Source organism: Melanostigma gelatinosum, assembly GCF_949748355.1.
Source record: "Melanostigma gelatinosum genome assembly, chromosome: 19".
NCBI lineage: Eukaryota > Metazoa > Chordata > Actinopteri > Perciformes > Zoarcidae > Melanostigma > Melanostigma gelatinosum.
The window spans coordinates 14,040,113-14,062,422 of NC_136652.1; the positions used below are offsets into that span (position 1 = coordinate 14,040,113).

General features: G+C 42.8%; 1 protein-coding gene across 5 annotated transcripts in view; it reads left to right on the top strand.

Moving 5' to 3' along the window:
• Positions 1-22,310, top strand: part of utrn (utrophin) — a gene marked incomplete at both ends in the record, with an annotated part of 159,242 nt that overhangs the window by 130,454 nt on the left and 6,478 nt on the right. For 3 of the 5 annotated variants that reach the window (XM_079290349.1, XM_079290348.1, XM_079290350.1), the window contains 8 exons: positions 2,061-2,227; positions 4,228-4,339; positions 7,547-7,683; positions 11,718-11,756; positions 12,293-12,358; positions 14,267-14,332; positions 20,298-20,459; positions 22,054-22,291. In XM_079290349.1, coding sequence (XP_079146475.1) covers positions 2,061-2,227; positions 4,228-4,339; positions 7,547-7,683; positions 11,718-11,756; positions 12,293-12,358; positions 14,267-14,332; positions 20,298-20,459; positions 22,054-22,291 — 987 coding nt within the window. Of the gene's footprint in view, positions 1-2,060; positions 2,228-4,227; positions 4,340-7,546; positions 7,688-11,717; positions 11,757-12,292; positions 12,359-14,266; positions 14,333-20,297; positions 20,460-22,053; positions 22,292-22,310 lie in introns of those variants that run through there. The other 2 variants (XM_079290351.1, XM_079290352.1) reach the window with 2 other exon arrangements.

Below are 22,310 nucleotides of genomic sequence, written 5' to 3' on the forward strand. Positions count from 1 at the left end.
CCTTATTTCTTTCCCTTTTCTTCTCAAAATACTGAAAAAGGGCAAATTCACTCTCTGGATGACGTATTAATCCACACATGCACACAGAGAGGTGAGCATGCACAAGTGCACAGGCTTGATCAGGAGTTGATGTGCCAGCTGTTCAGTTGCTGATTAATCATTCAATCATCAAACCAAGTTTGCAGGTAGAAACCAGACACATAAACACAGACACACACGCCCACAGTCACTCTCTCTCTTTTATTTAACACATAAATGTGAGCAAAGCCACCTGTGTGTCAGTCTGCCCTGCCAGTGACACTGCAGTCACCCAGTCCATTTGGCCTGTGATGAACAAGTTGCACCGCCATAAATATGGCCTCTTTCACAGTTCCTTTGTCCCTCTCCTTCATCCATCCATCCATCCATCCTCTCAGACATCTCTCCTCTGCAGTTATTAATCTGGGAGTGCTATAATTCTGCCGTTAGGTGACTCGGAGGAGGGACAGGAGGCGACAGTGAGACTAACGTATGGGAAAGGAGAGACCTGCTCTGATTGTGCAGGGGAAGGTCACATTGAAGGGTGTAAAGATGATTTGAGATGTCATCAGGTTGGAAGTTTTAATTCTCATTTTTCAACCAGTAATTTGCAGAAGCCTTCTTTCCGGATGCCCTTTAACTCGTCTGAAAGACCCCACACTTAATTAACACTTCATTTTATGGTTTTCAACTTTTCAAAATGGCCACATTATTCACTTAACATTAAAGATAATCACTGATTGATCACCTGAAATGGATTTAACCAGACGATCTTCAGGCCGGAGTGTCGTTTGACATTTTTTGACACTAATGCCAATACGATACCTGATTTAAAAAAAAAAAAATTTAGAACCGATTCCTACTTTTAGTAATATGAACACGTTTTTCTACAGCTGAACAAAAACTTCTCAAATGTTCAATGTTTAAATGCTGCCTCATAAATTATACAGAATAAACCTTTCATCAGTAAAACAAATCCGAATAAATATTTGCCAGTTTTTGGTGCTTGACCTTTTCGATTAAAGCTCACTGGTGAATGTTGTCACTGTGAGCAGACTGCACACATTGATTAAATAAGCCAATCCCTGATTCCAATTTCCAGGTTGGGATGCGCCTGTAGCTTGTTTTGCAGCATGAATTTATTTTCAGGAGGATATGCTAATAACATTGAGACACTTACAGCCTTGCGCACCATGAGCCTTGCGAAGGGATCACACACCCACACATGCTCACTCTATTCCTTCTGATTATTCTCTCCTGCCGTTTCAAATGTAATCAGCTCCTTTGCTCCATTTGCTGCCCTTTTTGTGTGTCAGGGATGATGGAAAGGTCGTCTTTGATTTGATTAGCGGCAACAACAGCCACATCAAAGTTTCTCATCCTGTGCTGGCTTTTCCAATGAGCTCATTATAATCTGCAGTCGGGCAAATAGTCTCCTGAAATATCAATTTCTTAACAATGTCTTGTTATGTTTCTCCTTATTGACAGGTTGGTTCTAAAAGGTACAAATGTTGGACAAAAAGTGGACACTGTTGTTTTTATAGCTGGTTGTTCTTGGAGAAGCGTAGATATTGTTTCACATCCGGAGTATTTAAAACAATAGATAGTAGCACTGTGCAAGTATAGGTTGGATAAACAATTACACCGCCAAAAGTTTTGAGCAGCAGTTAATAATAGGAGTTTGGGGGTGTAGTTTACAGCAGCAATATCAATGTTTATTGTTTGATATTTCAACCAATAGACACGGATAGAGAGCTCATAAAAGTTATTTAATCTTGGTCCACAATTCAAGGCCGTAATGTGCCTGAGGGAATCGTCATCTTCTGTATGGTCATCTTAAATATGTCTGCATCTTTATTAGGCTTTCAGTAACAAGCGAAGAGTTACAGCCTGTTTTTCATTGATGCGAATGATGTTGTGGATGTTTCTCTATCATGACGCAAAGTGACCTTACGGTTTACCAGCTTTGTGGGAACTTCATTGGAAACTGAACTTTTGATTGGACCGCTCCTAACTCTCGGCCCTGCCTCTTTTGCACCCAGGTGACCAATAAGGTGGAGCTGGAGCCCAGGCAGTTTGTTGATTGGATGCGTCTGGAGCCCCAGTCCATGGTTTGGCTTCCTGTCCTGCACAGAGTGGCTGCTGCAGAGACGGCAAAACACCAGGCCAAGTGCAACATCTGCAAGGAGTGTCCTATTGTTGGCTTCAGGTGAACACACACAAAATACAAACAAGTTTGCAACATGTGACAGGCCTCACACCCAAACACAGAATGTGGCTGTGTTCTGTGTTGTTCTCTCCTGGTTGAGCATAAAGGGCAGCTCTGCTCTGGAGGGCAGGCATTTATCGAAATGTCAACAGCTGATACACCACTGACTAAATACCATCCGCTGGTTTGCAAGGAAACATGCACACATCCTCGCAAAGGCAGCAACACGCTCATACACAAACATGCGGTGCTCTCCCACATTCACAAAGTTCACAAAGCGCTGATTGGCTGGCAATAATCCATAACAGACCACCCTCTGATACTGTGCAGGATTTACAATCTCTCACACACACACACACACACACACAGCTGCCTTTGTTTCAGCCGGTTCCTGATCCGTATCTTAAAGGTATACGGAAACAACAGGTAAACAAAAGATGTGCGTTGCTGTTCAACAGCTGTCGTCAATTCATCATACAATTTTGTTGTGCTCTGACCAGTTGTGCAGGGAAAAGGTTTTTTCCGTGGCTGGAGATATGTGCAACACTGTGCCAAGTGAAGTAGGGTTGCTGTATTGTCCCCTTCAGATTCCTTGCTTTGCCAGCAAAAAGAGAAATACAGTCAGACATTTGATGAAGCACACGTCTGCCAAGTTCTGTCATTGATCGATGAGAGGGAGCAAAGGAGGGAATGGCGGAGAGAAAGAGGAAGGAAAATGCACAGCAGGCATTTTGTAGATTTCATTTTTTTCCACCCTTGCAAGTAGCAGTAGTGTTCAAACTAGCATGGTACATGGGATCATCCAAGAACCCAAGCAGGGTATTGTGTCAGCAGATATGTTTACATTTGATAAATGTCAACTCAACCGCCACAAATTGGTGGGATCGTCAACGAGCCAAGAGCCACATTCAACATGCACCATTTCCTGTGCAGTCAAGCAGACGACATACTTACTTTCAGTGTTGGACCTGCCAACAATTATTAAAATGCAATTGCTTCTCTTACTAAATGTCAGTGAGACAAAATACCTTCATGGTGTTTTTAATATGATCATTTGTGAGAGTAATAATTTAAAATTGGATGTTGACCTTTTATCTTTTTAAAGCAGTTTTATTTCTCACTTTTAATCTCGTTTTTTCGTGTCATCTTATTGCCATTGTTTAAATCAGTGATTCCCAACATGGGGTACATGTAACAAATGTATTTAGCTACAAATCCACAAATAATTTTCTGCACAGGGCTGACTGCAACATATATATCTCACCAGCCTGAGTCAGCTGTAACAGTGGTGTTTTTAGTGTTGACGCCCTTATGCTAATTCCTTTGTTCCTATTTCAAACACTGCTTGAGTTGATCATACATTGACAGTTTCTGCAGAAAGGAACCTAATAAAAAGCTATTTTTAACAATAGGATGTCCACTAATGAGGCCAGACGATACAGGGTCTATCGTTAACCACATTTGTTAGTGGATATACTGATGAATTAAGGGCCGTCGCAGCAAATCCAGCTGTGAAGGTGAATTAACGCCCCCTCTTCATAGTAATATGCTACCTGTCAGTACGTAATGGTGCTTTTGACTTGCTGGTGTCGTGTGCGCTGTTGCATCCTTTGATATATGGCCGCCTCTCGTAGCTCATCAGTCAGCTGACCTTGGGAGGGCTGGAGAAGAGGGAAAGATAAAAGACTTCAGCTATTACGTCTGAATGGGCCCCGTCTCAATAGAGCTGTTAAATGGCCTTCTGGCTACAGCTGCTGCTGAGAACAACATCCTGACAGGTGTTGTGTTTTGGTGGAAATCCAACTGCCTGTCACACTGTCAGCATATCGAGAAAGGGTGCGTGCATGTGAATCGTTGTAGGGCTGCATATGTGCTCACACACACACACAACCTGACATCTTACACAAGTGACATCTACCCACACAACTTCTCAACTCATCTCACTTTTGACTTCCTTTCCTCTCCTCATACTGTCTCTCTCTCTCTCTTTATCTCTATAGGTATCGCAGTCTGAAGCATTTCAACTACGACGTGTGTCAGAGCTGCTTCTTTTCTGGGCGCACCGCCAAGGGCCACAAGCTCAACTACCCCATGGTGGAGTACTGCACACCGGTGAGGGAGTAACACAGCACCTCATCTCACACAGCATCTCATTTCCACTCGCTCACACTCTTCACTTATCCATTTTTAAAGATTTTCAATATCAACGTCTTACAAATATTTAGCAATTCTATGAATTAGTTGTTCTTAAAGTAGGTGGACAGCTGAATTTTTTTTCCCCCACATGTGATTGGTGAACATCTCATTGTCTGGTCTTCCTGCACAAGAGTTTCACCTCGCTCAACTTTTGTCGCAATGCGAAGTCATTCGGCAAAGTAGTGCATCGGCCAATCAAGTTCATCGTTCTCTGAGATCAAATGGGGTTGAGTCAAGTCTCAGAAAACCACTTGGCCTCACAGTGTTGTTGTTGTTGTTGTTGTGAAGGCGTTTCACATACAGTATGAAACGTAGAAGTAGAACAGATTTGTGTCCCCTCACTGTGATGAATCACTCCCCGCCACTTGCCTCTACGTCCTACTTCCCATGCAATTGATTTCTCCAACTTGTTCAACAATCAACCCTCCGGACAGACCTCTGGCTTCATTTTCATTTTCACGAACAAATGGTAAAATGCTTGTGGCTCTCTTAGGTCTTTTTATGATTCCTGCCAGAAAGCAATATTTCACTTTACTGCTACGCAGAGAGAAGAACATTAGAAAAGGGGGAGCTTGGCGAAATTGAACATTGCCCTCTTTCCCAATTAGGAGCGCGCTCTTGCGGGCCAACTCGTTTCAATATTGCTTCACGTCGAACTTTGAGTGACTCAAGTGGAGACGTTTCTCATTTCTGTCTTTTAATTTGCTTTTTCAATTTTGCAAATGGGATAGATATTGACTCTGGGAGAGAGTAGCTGTAGGGAGCAGTGATCACTCTTCCCTGAGTTAAGATGCCCAGCAGCTGCTTTGAAAAAAACTTTATCTGTGCTGGAACAACAAACACTTTAAATGGTGGTTACAGATTATTACGCAGCTACAGGGTACATTAATCACTCTGCAGTTTACTGTTCGGCTGCTTTATCAGAAAGGAGGAAATAAACTGACTTGAGAGAGGATTCAACACTTTCCAGGTTGGGCCGCTGTGGCTCAGGGGTGAGAGCGGGTAGTCCAGTAATTGGAAGAAGGATGGTTCGATGCCCGGCTGCGTTCATTCATGTCGATGAATGCGTAAATGTTGACATGTTAACGTAAGACGCTTTGAGTGTTTGGAAGAGTAGAAAGGCACTATATCAATAAAAGTCCATTCATCATTCTGTCATGTCACTTCTTAAAATCGAAGTTCATTCCCATAAAAGGAAAGTTTGCCATTCAGAGATGCACCAATACTGATCTCAGATATTGATCCGATACCGACTCAGACAGCTGGATTGAATATCGGTTGCGATAGGATAACATTGTTTCGAAACATAACAATTCACTGCATTTGAATCGATGCATTTATCTGTTACATTTTGTTTTAAAATGTTAGGAAAGCGACGTTTAAGATGTTGCCTTCCACATTAAAAACAGCGAGTCATACAGCTTATGAATTAAAAACTGGTATCGGATCAGTACTCTGTATCGGCCGATACTCAAAGCCCAGGTATGTGGACTGAATAAGTCCCATTGGTGGAGCCCTCATTTTATTCCCAATTGCTGCAACTAATATAAATCCAAACAGCCCTACGGTTAATCCAAATGATATGAATTCTTCATCTTGACCCAGTCTGTGGTCAGAGGCTCATGACAGCTGACCGCAAGCTGCTAAACGTTCTGCATCTGGCAGTAAGCAGTCACTCACAACTTATCGCCATCACTGCGTTGAAGAATGGCTGTGACAGCAAAATACTGTCCGCAGGCTTTTCAGCACAAACAAGGATGAAGGGAGCATCAAATGGAGCCAAATACAAGCAAATGATTGAGGACAGGTTGCTTCGCAGTGCCAAACATCGAGGACGGGTGCATCAGCCTATTTTCTACTCAAACTGACCTGAAAGCATACAGTACGATGAGATCGATACTGGAATGTCTGGAGAACAAAAGCAAGAAAAACCTTTAAAAAGCTTTGACTTGGATCCTGCTGAAAAGCTCTGATATCATGTGATACTTGCTGTTAATTAATACTGCAACTTAACAGAGCTTGAATGAACTGCAAGATACTATAGACTAGTAGGAAACCAGCCAAATCTAGCAGTTCAAAGGTGTTGGATGTATCCAAGACCCAAATCTAGAATACCTGCCGAAATCAAATGGAAGTTGAAGTTGAGTTTAACTGTTTGTTAGTTTCTCTTTGTTTCCTCTGAAAAATATCGGCATCATATGGAAACGTATTTTCACTCCTCGCTATACTCGAACCAAATTGTGTTTCCGTTTTTATAACTTTGAAAATATGGAGTCCGTATTGAATAATGATTCTTCAAAACACAGATTTTGCAGAGATTTAAAGACTGATCGCAGCGTTTGTCGAATAAGATTCCTTCTCTCTTTATTTTCACACTGTGTACTTTATGGCCACCGTATTGCTTTTCTTTTTTTTATTAGGTTTTCAATTTTATGGGAGTGACATTTTCATAGTTCCAATGGGAATTTTCAGTGCTGAAGAAGCTAGATGTGCTGCTGTGCTGTATTGATTCCTGTAATTTCAATGTCTTTACCTTTCCTAAGTGGAGGTGCTGTCTGCGTTCCACTGTGGCCGGCGTCTCTGGTGTCATTTTGTTGTCACAGTCCGTCAGGGAGCGTCCCGGTTGCCTTGCGGTTATGATGCACACACTGCAACTTCAACGTCTCCGACGAGATTCCAGCTTTGGACCTTTGTTTCACAACCCCCTTCCACAAATTATTCTTCCAGCTTTAGTTTAATTGTTCAGTAATGGCTGTTGGTTTGCTCAAGCTATTGCATGGATTAGTTAATAAGCCCAATGAACTCAATAGAGCCTGTATTTACTCCCCATCTGTCAAGTGTGGGAGTCGTACGTTTGCGTGTGTGTGTTTGTGTTAAGCGGTGGTTGTCTGAATCCTCTGCGAGGGGATTTTCTCCCCCTCCGGTCACGCTGTTGTGGTAATTTGTTGTTTGCTTGCAAGGCAGAAACACCTTTGCTAAGTATCTAATTAACACAACACATTCTCTTCCACTCAAATGCATATGCTGCTGATGCGTGCACAAGAGACTGTGGGAATGCATACAACACACACACACACGCGCACTGCAATAAATAACATAAACTTTCTCTCTCTCGCACTGCAGACGACATCAGGTGAGGACATGCGTGATTTCACCAAAGTGCTGAAGAACAAATTCCGATCGAAGAAGTACTTCGCCAAACATCCTCGGCTGGGTTACCTACCGGTCCAGACAGTTCTAGAGGGCGACAACATGGAAACGTAAGTCACACTCCAATGTGATGATGTGACATTTACAGATCGACTGAAACAGAATCCTCTCTGTTTGTTTCTGTCACGCATCACAATGCCGTTCAAAAGGAGAGTTGTCTTTGGCTTCTGTAATGTGACATGCTTCTGAGTGAAAATGAACATGTGGCGGGTTTTAGCTACAAGGCGGATTTCAATCAAATCCTTTAAAAAAAAATGGACTCTCCTGGATCCTTCAACTTCAAAAGACAAGTGACCTCCATGACAAAATAAAGTTACAAAATGCTTCACAATAAAACATGAAAGCAAATGTGCCTGCCTTACATTACCAGGAAGCGAATTCCACAGCTAAGGCGTGAATTTGGAACCTCCTTCAGGTCACAGGTTATGAGAAGTCTCATGCCTGACACACACACACACACACCTGTGCTCCAGCATGTGGGCAGTGTTAATTCACCACTCAGTTTATGTGTTTATTTACCTGTCGGTCCAGTCATTATTAGGTGCCGCCGCTACACTGTAGATCTTCTTTCTGCAGCGCCTGCTTTATGTCCCTGCTCCTGCCAGCCTTAAATCCCCCTCGGAGAGACATTTAACTCGGCCCACATTATGCAGACGCCTCAGGCGGGCTCCTCATCCTCCACATCTGAGTGTTTTTCTGAGTTGTGGCCCTTTCGAATACCAGCCCAGCTGCTCCGTGTGCTCCGAGACTCTGTTGTGCATGTTTCGGTGGGGTTTTTTTTCTACATTTTATCCATCAATCTATTTATTGTTTTTCCTTTTTTCTCTGCCTGTCACACATTTCCCACTCGGGCTCTCGTTCTTTTCAACAATGCAGTTTTGCATCTTGTTAGCACCAGAAAGTCTTGAAAGATGTTTATTCACAGTGACTCGCCTCTTCAGTCGAGATAGATTTTCCTCGACGTCCAGTTGCACACTTCTCAGATGGATTGCACTCCCTCCTTTATGCCTCCCATCCTCCCACTCACCTCCCACCTTGCTCTATTCTCACTTCCCTTCCTCTCTGAAAAATGACTCCTGCAGAGATGCCTACTTGATAAATGCCTCTAAAAGGTTGAGGAATTGTGGCGAAACGCAAGGATCTTTTCCAAATACGGCAGCAGGGACTGGAGACTTAAGAAATGTACAGCTCTATGTGTTGAAATAAGCCTGGATGTGCTATTTCTTTGCTATTGGACTGTCTATAAGATGTGGCTCCAACATAGGATCAGTGTTAAGAAATGCTCAGCATTCATTTTAGACTCATATTATCCCACTTCATTGGCTTTTGCCTTCTCCATGTCACTAAAATGAATATGTGACCTACATTGATATGGATATTTCTGTAACGGGGTCCCTGCTTAGAATGCAGGAAGTACACCGATTGGTTAAACATAACATTTGCTTTCATGTTTGTTGAAATGAAAATATTTCTTTATTTTTTTTATTTCTTTATTTGTGTCTAATACAATCAGTCAATTCAAAGAAAACATACTAGTAGCGTCATCCTAAATATCACAACTAAAGATTTAAAGTCGACGTTTTCCAGTTTCTCTTGCTGTGTACACATTTTGAACAATGTTGTAAGAAAACACTGTTAGTGCATCGTCAGGCTCCATTAGTCTTAACAAAGTGAACTTCTAAAAAGGAGATTTAGTTTTTTTTAACACTGTGGCAGCAGAAGAGAAAATGAGATGCACTCACTCGCCGTCTTTTTCTTTTCCTCTTTGGTATCATTTCTCTTGTTTGATTCCACCCTCTCTGTTTCGTTCCACCTTGAGAGAGCAAAACACCAGCTGCACTCTCACCTCCCACTTCTACCTTTGCTTCTTTTCAGGGCAGATGGGATTGTGATTCGTCACAGCTATGTTTGATAATGTGAAAGAACCGCTCTAACAGCTTCCCACTCAGTGGATGAGCCTCTGCTGCATTGGGGCTAATGGAGTTGAATGGGGATTTGAAATTCTTTTTTTTTTTTCTTCAGAATCCAGTCTGAACAAAATCATTTTGTTGTGGTTAAAGAAAAAAACAAAGTAAAAATGTTTTTATTTCTGCATGTTTATTACATGTAGAGAAGCTATCCCAAGCTAATTAGTTTACGGGTAAAGCACAACCTTTTTGTTTCCAAACTATCTGCTGATGATGGAGTTGTGTGCGTTGTGGTAGTTATGGTGGGACACAGCACCGACGTGTGCCGGCTCCACATTAAACACACGTTCTCTTGTCAGCCCTCTAACCGTCTTTCTGACAGACAGGTCGAGGTGTCAACGGCGCTCATTGTCTTTTATCCATGACAGAGGAAAAAGTAGAACAGAGGGAAGCAGTGCCAACACGATTAACTAACTTTTTAGAAACCTTCATCAACTCTGAAAAGACAAGTAAAACACAGACGACACCATTTGTACAAATCCGTTTTCTTAAAGTGACCGTGAGGGACTCTTAACTGGTTATGAAAGCGTCTCAATTTCATTTCAATGCCTCTATATGATCTACATAAGTAAATGAGACCTTTAGCTGCTCAGACTTTTCACACAATACCAGTGGAAGAGAGATGTGAACCGGGCTCTGTTCTGCTCCCTCTTATTGTACTTCAACAGGCACAACAAACCTTTCATAAAAAGTCAGCCTTTACAGCAGCCACATTTGTCAGGCCCCAAATACTCGCAAGGTCTCTGCTGACGTGATTTCTCCCCTCCCTCTCTTTCCTTCAGTCACCTTTCCTTCACTCATTTCCAATTCCTCCTCCCTCTCTGTTACAGTAGCTTGTGTTTCTGCCTTCAGCACAACTGTCTTTTCCAGTGTGTCCATCTGAAGGTTGTGTCGTTTTGAATGCGGGTCAGACACATTTGGGTGAAAGGAAAACCATCTACGCTCTACAAAAGCTATCCATTTTTGGCAAAGATGAAAACTGAAATCCCTCTCCTGAAAAACAAAATGACCAGATTGACTTTTCCCTCTAGCGACGAATGTCGGCGGGGGCACGTATGAATGCCGCACCACAGACTCTGAATAGTTAGCTCAGTCTGCCCTGCCGACCCACGATCCGTTTTTGTTTTTTTTTCACAGTTTTTCTCTCTTTCCGTCTGAATCCCCTGCTACATTTCAAATTCGCCTCGCAGCTACAGAAGTGTGACTACACTGGCTGCCCCGCTGTGAGAAACATAACCACCAAGGCAGAAGTCTCCATCTAAATGTCCCTGCTTTAATGTGGGAACAAAAAAACCAACCTCGACCTTATCTTACTAATTTCTATCAAGCCTCCTCTGTGGAAAAAGATCCATTTCTTTGTGTTTTTCAGATAAAAGTGTCCCATTTGTTACAAATAATAAAGTTATTATCTGCATCTCTAAGAATAGCTGCAATTATCATGGACTAGGAACCTTGAAAGGACTTCAAGACACATCCCTCTAGCGTCTGGGTTTGTCACATTTTGTTTCCAAAATCTCTAATCAACAGCATTTACTGAGCTCTTGTGCAGCCAACACATCTTTTTATAAAATAATTGCAAATTAACTCCAAAATAGGTTCTGTATGTTTTTTTTTTGCTGGCATGTTATTTCAGTAAATCCTGCTTGAAATGAATGAGAAATGGGAGGGAATTTTGGGCCATATCATCCTGTATGCAGCCGGCATTTTGGAAAAAAAAAACATTAAAATGAAATATATGTGACTGCGGCAAAGCCAACTGACACGATCAGTCTTTTCCCTTGTGAGCTTTCACACACACAGCCTGGGTAATTTACCGTGTGCCCATCTTTACCCCTTCAAAACTGACAGATCAATCGACACACTTCCTGTGTCACAAGTCTACTTTGATGCAGGTGTCAGAGAATGTCGGAGGGGATAATCATAACCACATGTGGTGTGTGTATATTGGTGACTGTTTGTTTGACATGCTTTTCGCTCCGTGTGGAGTCCAGCCACTCAGATGTTGGACAGACATTTCCTTCCACTTCTTCCTCCACCCTGCTGTGTTTTGGACCCTGCAATGTTTTGTGGTACCTAAACTCCCCCTCCCTCCCTCCCTCCCTCCGATTCTCTTACAGTCCTGTCACCCTCATCAGCATGTGTCCGGAGCAGTATGAGTGAGTATCTACGCCACCAGCAACACCACCTCGTCTCCAGACCGGAATGCCTTTTAATGACACCTCCTTTGCTCCCTTCTCTCCTCACTCAACCTCCCCCCCCCCTATAAGTCCTCAATCCAACTAAGCCATGACTGCACTGCATGTTGCCTGCCTGCCTACTCGCCTGCCTGATCCACTGGTTGAACATGCGACCGAAAAACTCACCCACTTTCTCCTTGCCGTCACCTACTCTTCTCGAAAGCATCCAACTAGAATTCGGTTTCTCATCCCAGCAGCGGCTGTCAAAAAACATCCAACCGCTGCGTAGATCATCCCGCTCTCCCATTTCTCTCTCTAGGACCATCAGATTGGTTTTCTAGGTGATGTTGTGAAGGCCCATTAGGGTGTGTGTGTGTGTGTGTGTGTGTGTGCGTGTGCGTGTGCGTGTGCGTGTGTCAGCGAGCGCGTGCATGTGCCTGTGAATTTCTGTGTGTCAATGAGGTTGTGTGAGCATGCAGAATCTCATTCATCTCCATCACCCCATTCATTTCCAGGCTGTCCCAGTCACCTCAGCTCTCTCATGATGACACCCACTCCCGGATAGAGCAGTATGCCAGCAGGTACGCATTGCATTCCCCAATCAGCATCTCATCATCTCAGATGCCACGCGCACATACACGCCCTGCTAACCGCATTTAAATGTAGCACATTTAAACAGCTTCATTATAGAATGAGAGGTGCACTTTTAAAGGGCCTTGCAAGTTTGGAGGATGGAGTAAAAGTCAACTGCTTTTTCGTACTTGCCCTTTTTTCTGAACAATGCATGACTATGCAACGGTAATCTGACCTGGGTTGTTTCAGTGAATGCAGACATGGTGTTGGTGCTCAACCAAACCGAGTTGTGAGTTAAATGGATAGCAATGGAAGTGATGAAAAATGACATTTAAAATAGCATGTGCTATAATATGCATTGGAAAGACTTCATAGATACACATGTAGTACAATGGTTTAAGGAAACGTTTAAATAATTGTTGTTTGCCTTTGACTGTAAATCATACAAATCCTAATTGTGTTGGAGGTTTTTATTAGTTGCCCTTGAGCTCCTTGAGATGTTTGCTATTTATTCTCATCACACTATGAAACGAGGGTCACGCTTCAGATCAGAATCACAAACAAAGCACGTTCTATCTATCTGTACATTCCAGTGTTCATCAAAGAATCCTTTTGGGGAATATAAACTGGCTTTATTGCCGGGACATTACCGAGACGGAAAGAAGGAGAAAGCAAGTTTACCACAAAAAAATTTGAAATCTCTTTCACCAGTAATTATAGCAAAAAAAAATACATTCTCCAGTTTCCCCTCTGACAGCACCAGAACAACTGAACAATATTTCTATTTCTGTCATGGCCAAGAATCTGTACAAATGAATGCTCCACAAATGTTGAAGTCTACCTCTGAATATGGGATCGTTAATGTCAGCCTGAACCTTTTAATACGTACACGGTGACAAACACTGCATCTCTAGATATTATATAAACCTTGAGTCCAGTGGGAATATGCTCTTTTCAGCCGCCTCCTTCAGATGATCCCGCTGTGTACATGCCATTCATATACACAGTGTGTGTGATCTGCAGTTAATCATCACCAAACTGGTGTCCTGCTGCACTGAGATGGAAAACCTGTCATGTTTGACATTAAGATAAGTGATCGTTAAGACCCCAAAGTATCACAAATCCCATCTTGCCCCTTGAATGCATCTCTAATCTGTCCAAAACGTATCTTCTCTAAAGGGAACAAGGGTTACTTTTTTCAAAACAGAACCCGGCGTCCTTCCACAAAAACGCTTTATCACGAAGGTTCTTCTGATGCAGCGCTGCTCTGTCTGGCCTGTAACCTTTCATTGGTCACACACCATTAACCTTCGCTCAGCGCTTTTCCGCCTGCATTGTTTTATCAGCGACGACACAGACATGAGCCTTGTGAATTTCAATTTTAACTGAAATCTCGACGCTGACGTTGTAGATTATAGCGTAGCTTATAGATTTGCACACAGTGATGAGGTTTCACCAGTGGTATAATAACTTTAGATATCTCCCTCCGTGCATATTCTACCACAGTTCAATTTCACCCTCAAGTTCAGTGTGTGTGTGGATGGTGTTCTTCATCTGCCGGACAAACCCGGCTGCCTCCTCGTTACATTCAGTAAATATAAATACAGGCTTAGATCTGAGGAACCGGCCTCATTAGTATGGCATTGTCTGAATATATGACCAGAAAAAAACCAGTTCCCCCATGTGCCTACACACACACACACACACACACATACTAGACCACAAAGACGTATTTGGTCATTCGTCATCGAGACGACATTCTTTTCAATTTTTGTTGGTGTGCTACTGTGGTGTTGAGATCCTCATTTGTTGACATCGCTGCTCTGCATTTTGATGAGATGACGACGGCGTTGACATGTCTCAGTTTTAACGGGTAATTTAAGTGTCAGCCACTGATGAGGGTTTCTTTTCCTCAGGTTGGCCCAGATGGAGCACTCCAACGGCTCTCTGCCCACAGACAGCAGCTCAGCCACGGGGAGCATGTAAGCCACCACTGGTCATTTCTACATTTTTGTATTTGTTTCTATGTTTCCTTCAATTATTGTTTCACAGATTTCCTTCTGAATGCTGCTCGCGTTCATACATTTTCGTGATGTTCATGTACACGGTACATATGCACCTTATCAGAAAATCTTCCTCCAGATGATTAATGCATTCCAGCCAACAACAACATCATTTGATGGGGGAGTCAAGTAAATAGTTGTTCATTTTTGTTGATATTTGTTTTCATTACAACTCTTAAGACATCTTCCTGTACACTGTTCACCCATCAGGGCAGCCCAAACTCTTGCCTTCCCCACTTTCAGTGTATTAAAAGCAGCCAAAGAAGTGAGAAGGTGTCTTCCCGCTTTGCTGAAAAACAACCGAGAGAGTGGGTGAGAAATGAGGATACTTTTGAGAGAGCAAAAGAAATGTGGATTGAGGGGAAAAAGACAATGGGATGTGGTTGAATTCAGCGGGGCGGACGGGGCTTTAGTAGAACTGTAATGGATTCGAGTGCCAACAATGAGAAGTGAGAGTGATTGGTTTCAGGATCTCTGATAACGATCAGTTGTCTTTGACCAGAGGAGATGAGGACATGGCAAAGAAGAAATCACAAAAAAAGGGGGGGGGGAGCTGATGAGGTGCACGAGGTCTGAAGTTTCTGGTGTGTGTGTGTGTGTGTGTACGTGTGAAGACGTGTATGTCTTCTGCAAGCCATTCGAGTTGAAGGGCATATTTTTCCCTTTTCCTAAGTGAGATCCAAATCGGGGGAATGAGCTCTTGAGATTCAAACGCCCTTTGAGCTCATGGTCACACTTGTTCAAACTAAAACACACACACACACACACACACATGGGCTCACACTTTTCACTCTGTTCTTGTCTTTGACTTTTCGACTTTTCGTTCTGACTTTTCGTTCTGATAGCCTGCTTTGATAAGACACTTGTAGATCACAAGATTTCCCAGATCATAGATCATTATCGTACTTTTGGAAATTAGCTGTGTGTGAAATTAATTTGTGCATGAAAATGTAACCGATACGAAGAGGGGTGCAGAAGATGTTGTTTTTTTTCTCTCAAGAATTCCAAGTAGCACAAAGCCAAATGTGTAAAGTCTGCACCTGGAGAGAGAAGCGATTCCCTGCATGGCATGTAGAGGAAAGGAAAAACAAGTTTTGGGATTTTCAAGTAGAACATTTCTAATAACAGGAGTATTACACATGGGAGGTTAAAACCTTTGAGAATCTTGAGTGGAGATGAAATGACGCATCAACAAGCTTCCTTCTGTCGTAGGTTGCGTCCCCTGCTGATGTGCCTGCATCGCGTGGACCACTGCTCTCATGCTCTACCTTCCTCCAACCTTGCAGCCGTGTAGAATAGCGCTTTTAGAAACACCCACCAGGGCACATTCAGAACATAATCATAGTTCTTCTGCTTTCACTCACTTTCACGTCGGTGTCATTTCTGTAAGATTTGCATTCGGATTTAATGCAAAACAACCACAATGCAACTGTGAAGATAAAAAAGTGTGCAATGCACCAAGAAAAGGGAATTGAAATGCCAATCAGTAAAAATACCAGAACGAGTGCGTTTCTCCAGCACACGTCTTTGACAAGAATGGTTTTATACTTATCAGCATGTGGTACAGTATAGCACAGTATGTCACATTCCCAGAAAAAAAAAATCTGTTTTGATGTGACGCAAACACACGTTTGGTTATTATCATACATGAAATGTATAACAATGCTCTCAATAAAAAAACACTTGGAGCCTAGGACACGATATACACTTTTATTTATTGCAACTTTTTGAACAGTGCCACTCATTAGGCAGCAAACAAATAAACAAAATAAATTACATTCAATTAGTCTGCTGTTCGTATTTGTTGGTTGTGTCCAGGATCATTAACATTTTGGAATGGAGTCCTGCACTTCATTTTAACAGAGACCGAAATAATGTTGAGATCTTCGGAATGTCAATTGGTACTTGTTAAAATCATCATTATAGCGCGCTTCATTTTCAATGAATAATAAAAAAAAGGCTGATATACATTCAAGCTATTTGCAAGTTTGCTGTGTTGTGAATTTGCTCACTAAAATCTTAACTGTGCTGCAATAAAATGTCCTTCACAGCAGTTGTGAATGAAGGATGAGCTGTCTTCAGAAGGCCAAAATCCGACTGTAGCTCTGTTTTTATACAGCAACATGTCCATCAAGCGCTACTGTTAAGGAAAAAGTAACTTGTAAAAATAGCATTGTTGTGCTTTATAGATGGCACTGAAGTAAAACAGCCCACTCAGCCCGATCTCTTCTCAAAAGAAGAGGCTTTACATTGTGTTGTCAGACTCCTCAGCCATGAGTCCTTCCCCTTCCTTCTAAAGGCCTTTTGGTTTGGAGTGGTTGATTGTCTTCCATCTCTTTTTCTAAGATGTATTCTTTTCCGCCTACAGCTGATTTCACCCAAGCCTCTTTGTCTCTTACACCCGCTCACACACACCCGACACACACACACACACACACACACACAGAAATGATCTCGGTGCTTGTTGAAGGTTCCTTCTTGGCAGTGTTTGAGCTTATGAAAACATGCATAGTGGAACATGGATGACTGCATTTGCCAATTACATGCATGTTTGGCTTTTGGCTTGTATTTCCTGATTGCTCATAGCCTGCGAAACACTGATTTGGACTCGCTGCCAACTGTGCAGTGATATCAATAATTAGTATGTGTGTGTGTATGTGAGAAAGCTCTAGAGATAAAGTGTGTGTGTGTGTGTGTGTGCGAGCGCGAGCGCTAGTGGTTTCAGTGCTTGTATAGTTTTTGTCCTGTATTGCTTTTATCTAAAAGGGAATGCTTAATTAGTTATGTTTTCCATTTTCTCTGACCTCCAGCCAAAGCACAATGTTGTCATCGATGCCTCGGGACGTCAGGGAGGAACTCGACTCCCCTCTTCGCTTTTTTGTTTGGTTATCTCTCGCTTTCCAGTCTTTCCCCCAGTGTTGTCTCCTTTTTTCTTGCCTTTTGATATTTTGCCCTTTTATTTCTGTCCCTCTCCCTTTAATTTCTCCAGCCCTATTCTTTTGAAACCTCCTTTCATCATGTGCCCGCCTTTCATCATTTTAGTTATGGTCTACTCATGTTTTACCTTTGGGCCCAGGAAACCTTCAGATTGAACACTAAGCTCATCGGTAAACATTGAAAGACTTTTTTTTTTTGAAGCCCTGCAACATAAATATTACACCTGGACTTTACTGTGATCAGTCCCCAAATGTGGAAGTCTCACAGGGAGGGAGATTTAAACATCTCACCAGAGGGGAGAACTGAAAGACTTGTCTTTATCTCCCATCATTTCTCTCTGAGCTCAGTCTTGGCAGTTGATTGTGCTATTCAGCTTGAGAGGAGCAGCTTGCTTTGTGATATTTCAGCAAGACATCAGGCCCGGATACTGTTGTTGTTGGATAGATAAGACTGGTAAAGTACCATAAGCCAAGCTCAGCAAGCACCACACTCATATTCACAGCACACAATGTAGCTAATATCCTGTGCATTCATCACTATGCTTCTGTCCTTTACACTGCACTTCCTCTTTCTCCCAGTATTCCAGAGCAGGTGGCTTGTGAGCCAGCTCTGCTTCCCGTAGTGCCCATCGCCGCATGTAATGATCCCCTTCCTGCTATCCTCTGGGCTCCCGCTGCCTGCCATAATGTCCTGCTGCAGCTTCCTGTTGCCAGGGACCTGACTAATTGGCCTCTCAGTTTGTGCAGGTCCCCAGCAGACAATAATGCCACCATTGGTCAAGTTTCTCGACAAAGAACGAGGCCTTTCTTCATCGTCCCTGTCTCCCTTGTTACAGCATACCCATATTTCAAATGTGTGTACGTGTGTGTTGGTTTATTGCTGCATGTGGAAATTTGACATTCTGTCAGCTTTCTCTATGTCATTTATCAGTAGCCCAGCAGTCACAGCATGGCTTCACTCTCCCCGATAGTGAAATGAGTGAATAACTACGTAAAATACTGTATGTGTATGCATACTATAAAAGTTAGATGTGTAATACAAAGACTGCATAGGAAAGAACGGGATCAAAAGAAGGCAAGGAAGACCTACTGGTTACACGAGATAGAGAAGCAGTGGAATACAAATGAGTTCCCTGTATGGAAGGTTTAATTCATGTCTCTTTCATTGTTTTAAACTCATGAGCTACATGAAAAGGTTGAACTCGACACAAATCCTGTTCCAAAAAAAGAGAAGAACTCTCTAAAGGTATGCTTCAGATCACACGGGGAGCTTGGGCTGGTTGATGGAAGGCTACTGGCTTTGCATATTGTTCCTCATTCTGTGTACCTTTCATATCTGTCCGAAATAGTATAATTACTGTCATCTCTGAGAAGGAAAAAGCATCCTATACGTGAACTCTGGTATACATGCGGTGATAACAGCATTCTGAATATTTTCTGAATACTCATTGATCGTCTCCTCTGGTGAAATTCAAGGCTGTCTTGTTGCTCTCCGGAGCGTATTTGATGAACTTACTCATTATAGCCAGGGAGTATGCACTCGCTTATGGTCTGGCCTCGATAAGAGTCTGTGAAGCAAGTTCATAGCGAGTCGCTGCTTCTTCTAAAAGGTGCCAAGAGTTCCTGCCTGGATGTCACCGATTGAGGTGTGACTTAAAGTACGGCACAGTTTCCAGCTCACAGAGGTCAATGCGGCGTTCTGTCATTGGAGCAGCTGACTTCACAACACGTTAAGCAAATAAGGAACAGCTCGCTGGTCATTACTATTCGGGATGTGAAGGAAGTTGCACCAACCTAAACGAAATGACCTGCAGTTTGTTTTAGGGAAACGGAAATACACTATCTATTTCTTAAAGGATGAATCCCTTGTATTACGATCTGGATCTTTAGGCACCCGCTCCTATTGGTTGTAGTATCCTTGTGCTCCAAGTTAACTGCTATGATCTGGAAAGGCAGCGCAACCGGAGGAGGAAGCGGTCAGGTGATCTGACTCCAGGATAGGCAAACTGTAAACATTTTTACCCAAACTCTTTGCTGAAACTGTCCTCCACGATTTACGACTTTTACCGTAGTTGCTGTAGTTGTGCACACACACTGTTTTCTGTGCAATGATGGATCAGTAATTTGCATTTCAGGTCATTGGTCATCAGCTCACCTTCACTTTCAGATTAAATCTTTTTGATCATCTGGTCAAACTGTTGGTTAGTTTATTGTCTGCACGCCTGTGTTTCTGTCATTGCTGGCAGGATGTTAACGTCATAGAATGACAGCCTCAGCACTGCTGGATATATTTAGAGATGCTGGAGCCGTGAATAAAAATGATCAATAAAATAGAGTCGGCGGTAGACAGAGAGCCACACGTTGAGTTACCATGATGCATCTCAACTGTCTCAGCCAAACTCAGTTTGGAGCTGTCAAACTGGCTCTGGAAATTAAAGTCACTCCAGCAATTGAAAGGTTACTGTTATAAATAGACGGGCAGAAACTAGAAAAACAGATGTTTAATCCATATAATTATGGACTGTAAATAATCTGAAAAAAATAGATTAGAATGCTAAGTAAATCGATTTCTGCTGATCTGCTTGTTTTTTTTTAGCGTGGATTATTTGTAGCTCCTTACTAAACCTAATTAGCTGAAACCGGTCTGAAGTGAAGTGAATGTTCTTTCTGTTCTGCAGTTTGTAGAGCATTACCGTGCTATATGGTCATCTCTAAGCATCCATTCCTAGTTATTTCCAAACATAATGATTTGCAATCAGAATTTCATCAGAATTCTTTTAAAGTGCAAAAACATTGTCTTTTTTTTCCAGTTGCACATCGTTGGTATGAAAAAAAAAAAAAAAGTCCTCCCTTCCCCGACTGAACAGGAGGTGAATTGAGCGGAGTAACAGGGACAAGGTGTCATGGCTCCTCGCTCATCACATAACTCTCATAACTCGCCCCCGCAGGGACGACGAGCATGCCCTGATCCTGCAGTACTGCCAGACGCTGGGAGGGGAGGGCTCCCCCTGCAGTCAGCCCCAGAGTCCGGCCCAGATCCTGCAGGCCGTGGAGAGGGAGGAGCGAGGCGAGCTGGAGCGCATCATAGCCCGTCTGGAGGAGGAGCAGAGGTAAGGCAATAGAAACAAGAATTCAGTGACAAAAGAGGTCGTTTAAGACCCAAAATATCGGGAAAACATCACGTATGCTTGGACAATCTTCTGAAAATGGGCAATGGTGTTCACTCGCAGCTTCTTGGTGTCATTTGAGTCCATGTGCTCGTCATTACGCTCCGGTGGACAACACATAAACATCCAGACACTTCCCGTACCCCCGGTACGTCTCACAGGCCAAGTCCCTCCCCGCTTTGATTAGTAAATGGAGATGGCTTGGAGACTGGAGACGGAGTCACTCTCCGATCTATTGTTGCAGTGGTGCTTTTTGCACAGCCAGTGGCTCGACTGGAGTGATTTAACACTGATTACTCACATACACAGGCACTACGGGAGAGTGAGGAGGAGGAGGAGGGAGAGAGCTTTGCTGCCAGGCTCATGAATGCCAACTTAAGTAACGCACAGCAGCTTATGGTTCTGCACTGAGAGGGAGCGTGAGAGAGCGTGAGGCCGGACACAGTGAGAGATTTGGTTGATTTGATTATGTTTGTCTATCTAATAGTATTTCACGGAGACAGCAGAAAGCAACGGTAAACATTACTCTGGTATTTTTGTGTGGTATCCCACTGGGGGGGGGGGTTCAGAAAGGAGATTGTCATTGATAATAATACTCTTTTGTTTTATTTTGTTTGTGGTAATTCTTTTTTTTCATTTTTATTAGCACACAAGGGGGAAGCCGGCCAGGGCTAGTATTTGCAGCGTGACAAAAAGGCGCAGCATTATATGTAAATCACAGGAAAGATGTGTCATAATAACATGAAAGGCCCGCTCTCAGGAACATAACTCCTCTAATCTATTTATAGAAGACTCCCAGGAATACAACACAAGGCTTACTACGAAACAAGCTCGTAAAATATTAGCAGATGGACCCTTAAAAAGCATAATGAAATCATATAGAAGATCAAAATGTACGTGTTACTGCATATACTGTATATACAAGCATACTGTGCATGCACATAGGAATTCTTGTTTATTTATACTTTATATAGTACATTTATTCAAATACATACAGTTGAGTGACGGCAGCATAAGCATGAAAATACAGTAAAGTAGACGCATACATGTACATACCGACACCTATGTTCATGTTCGTCAAGTAAAGCGCCAAAACATGTATACATATACAGACTCAACTTCCTTCCCCGTTGCACTGAGTACTGTATGTGGAGAGAAAGATGGTTTTTTAGGACCACAATGGAAATAAGCTCTTGGACTTTATTGAATTGTATCCTTTTGGCAAATATTGTGCAAAGATATGATGCCTCCCGGTGAGGCGGTGCGTATATGATTTATTTATATACATCATATATTTTTTATATACTGTCAAATAAAAAGAAGGGCTTTTGGGCCTCTGCTAGTCAACAGAAGAGGAATAAATACCATTCTTCCAAAGGTTTTTTCCAAAGTCAAATTTAGAATGCAATTACTTGTAATGCTGTCTTCTTGCATTGTTGTATTGCTGCTTTTCCTTGCAGTGGGTCGATAATCTGAATTCTTCTTTGACCTTTGGTTGTGACAGATTTGAGTGGTGTTTCCAACCCTTCTTTCCCAGGAGCCTGCAGAAAGAGTACGAGCAGCTGAAGGAGCAGCACGGCCAGCGAGGGGCCCCTGCTGGGAGCCCCTGGGATTCGGAGGGTTCTTTTGCCCATCCTGATGACGCTGATCTTCTGGCAGAGGCCAAGCTGCTACGACAACACAAGGGCCGGCTGGAGGGCCGCATGCACATCCTGGAGGAACACAACAAACAGCTGGAGTCCCAGCTCCACCGCCTTCGACAGCTACTGCACCAGGTGACAGAACACTTGCACA